Source organism: Herpailurus yagouaroundi, unplaced genomic scaffold (genome assembly GCF_014898765.1).
Source record: "Herpailurus yagouaroundi ecotype Mexico unplaced genomic scaffold, PumYag 100, whole genome shotgun sequence".
In the NCBI taxonomy this organism is placed as follows: Eukaryota; Metazoa; Chordata; class Mammalia; order Carnivora; family Felidae; genus Herpailurus; species Herpailurus yagouaroundi.
The window spans coordinates 355,974-358,044 of record NW_024412391.1 but is presented as its reverse complement, the minus strand read 5'-3'; the positions used below and the strand labels follow the sequence as shown (position 1 = coordinate 358,044).

The 2,071-nt window shown below is 52.0% G+C and overlaps 1 protein-coding gene across 1 annotated transcript in view; it reads right to left on the bottom strand.

Annotated features, from left to right (window-relative positions):
* Positions 1 to 535, bottom strand: part of ZNF746 (zinc finger protein 746) — a gene marked incomplete at its 5' end in the record, with an annotated part of 42,114 nt that extends 41,579 nt beyond the window's left edge. Inside the window, one exon of the mRNA XM_040473053.1 lies at positions 440 to 535. Coding sequence (XP_040328987.1) covers positions 440 to 535 — 96 coding nt within the window. The remainder of the gene's footprint in view (positions 1 to 439) is intronic.
* Positions 536 to 2,071: the final 1,536 nt, after the last annotated feature.

The following is a 2,071-nucleotide window of genomic DNA, read 5'->3' as shown; positions in this document are numbered from 1 at the left end:
CCTCGCGCCTCCCCGACTCCCCGAGCCCCCGAGCCCCAGACCCACGGGCTTCCCGACCCCCGACCGCCCGACCCACCGGCCTTCCCACTCTCAGTCCCTCTGACGACCCGACCCACCGGCCTCCTGACCCCCCCGACCTTCCGACCCCCCTATCCACCCGCCCACCGACGCTGTCCGACCCACGGGCCAGCCGACCCGCCAGCCTCCGGACCCCCTGAACCACCCGGCCACTGACGCTGCCCGACCCACAGGTCTCCCGACCCCCCGACCCCCTAGCCCCCCTACCCACCAACGTTGCCCGACCCACTGGCCCCCGACCCACTGGCCTCCAGAACCCACAGACCCACTGGCCTACGGTGGGGCGCGCGTTGAGTCACCGCCTGAACCCCGAGCCGGACCTGCATCCTGCTGAGAGCCTCACGCCCTGGACCCCACGTACCCCGAGGGACTCGCTCACTAAAAGGAAACTCCGGCTCCAGGGACCAGCCCGGCCGGCCGGGTGACCGCGGCTACAGGGCCGCTCTCCCTTCGAGCTTCAGGAGACCCGTGCCTTCTCCCACAGGGCATCCGCCACGTCGCCTCTGCTGCTCTAGGTCTTGCCAGACGATTTGGGTTTTTTATGTATTTATTTATTTGGACAGCTGTAGCTCACGTCTGTCTTGGTTTGAAATGGAATAAATCCTTCCAACAACAGGAAAATAGTTCGGTAAATCCCGGTAGGGAGCCACTTAGAACTTTCTGTTGTGTGCTTATTATTTATAACAAATATTTCTAAATGGAATGAACACAATGCCATATTTATAATTATTTTGGTGAAGAACTTGGTGTGGGAAGATGTTCGCGGTATTTTAAGAGGAGAAGTCTGTCCAGAATGATCTCAGTTTTGTGTAAAAGAAAAAACACACGCAGGAGTCTGGAAGCATGTATATCAACAGTCTAAGCGGTTTTTCTCTAACAGTGAGACCACAGGCCGGTTTTGCACATTGTCTAACTTTTTTTTTTCAATTTATGTTTTTATTTTGTAGTAACGAGAATAGAATTTTTAAACAAAAAAGGAGGCAAAAATTAAATAAATAAATAAATGGAAAAACTCCTTAAGAGGCAAACCCAGGCGGGGCGGGGGGAATGGACGGAGCCTTTGAATGGGGCCCCCATGTGGCCACAAAGAGGCATTTCCTTTCAGAATTCCCTCTAAGCGGGACTCTCCCTGAAGAGGGAACCTGTGCCCCACGTGGTCCAGACTTCTGGGCTTTGGGGTCTAGCCTGCAGGGGTCTTCATATGCCCTTTGCTTTCTCCCCAGCAGCCCCCGCGGATGGTACAGAATGGGGTCATCCCGGATGCATTCTTCATGTGTAGAAATGGAACCTCTCCAGGAGTGGGGGTGGGGGGACGCTTTCCTCAGGAGTCTGCTCCCGGAGCCTGATTTCTTTTTTCAGGATGCCAGCCCAGCTCTTTTAGGATGCCCCAAGCTCTTGAAGGTTGTTTCTCGCATGTAGGGATGGGGTGGGGGAAGGATAGGGGTTCTCCAGCTTGGAGCCCCTGCCACCCTTTTGCCTTTTGGAGTAAATCCCTGAAAGGGTGTAGTCGATCCACTGCCTGTAGGTGAATGTTACTGAATCTAACATTTATATCTATATCTTTTTTATATTTTTATATTTTTTTTTTTTTTTTTTTTTCCCCTCTAGCTTTGCTTCCACATGATTTCTTCCCCTCCCAAATAACATTCCCTCTGCCAGGGTGGGCCCATGTTTTATGGGCTTGAATCTTGAATGATTCCGGGAATATTATTAAGAAAAAAACTTCACAAAATTGCAAATTTAAAAGTAGGTACAGGGGGACGCCTGGGTGGCTCAGTTGGTTAAGCATCCAACTCTTGATTTTGGCTTAGGTCATGATCTCACGGGTTCGTGAGATCGAGCCCTGCATCAGGCTCTGTGCTGACAGTTTGGAGCCTGCTTGGGATTCTCTCTCCTTCTCTCTCTCTCCGCCCCTTGCCTGCTCATCTTCTCTCTCTCTAAAAAAAAAAAAAAAAAAATAGGTACAGAGCTGGTGCAAGGCAGGTGATCTGAA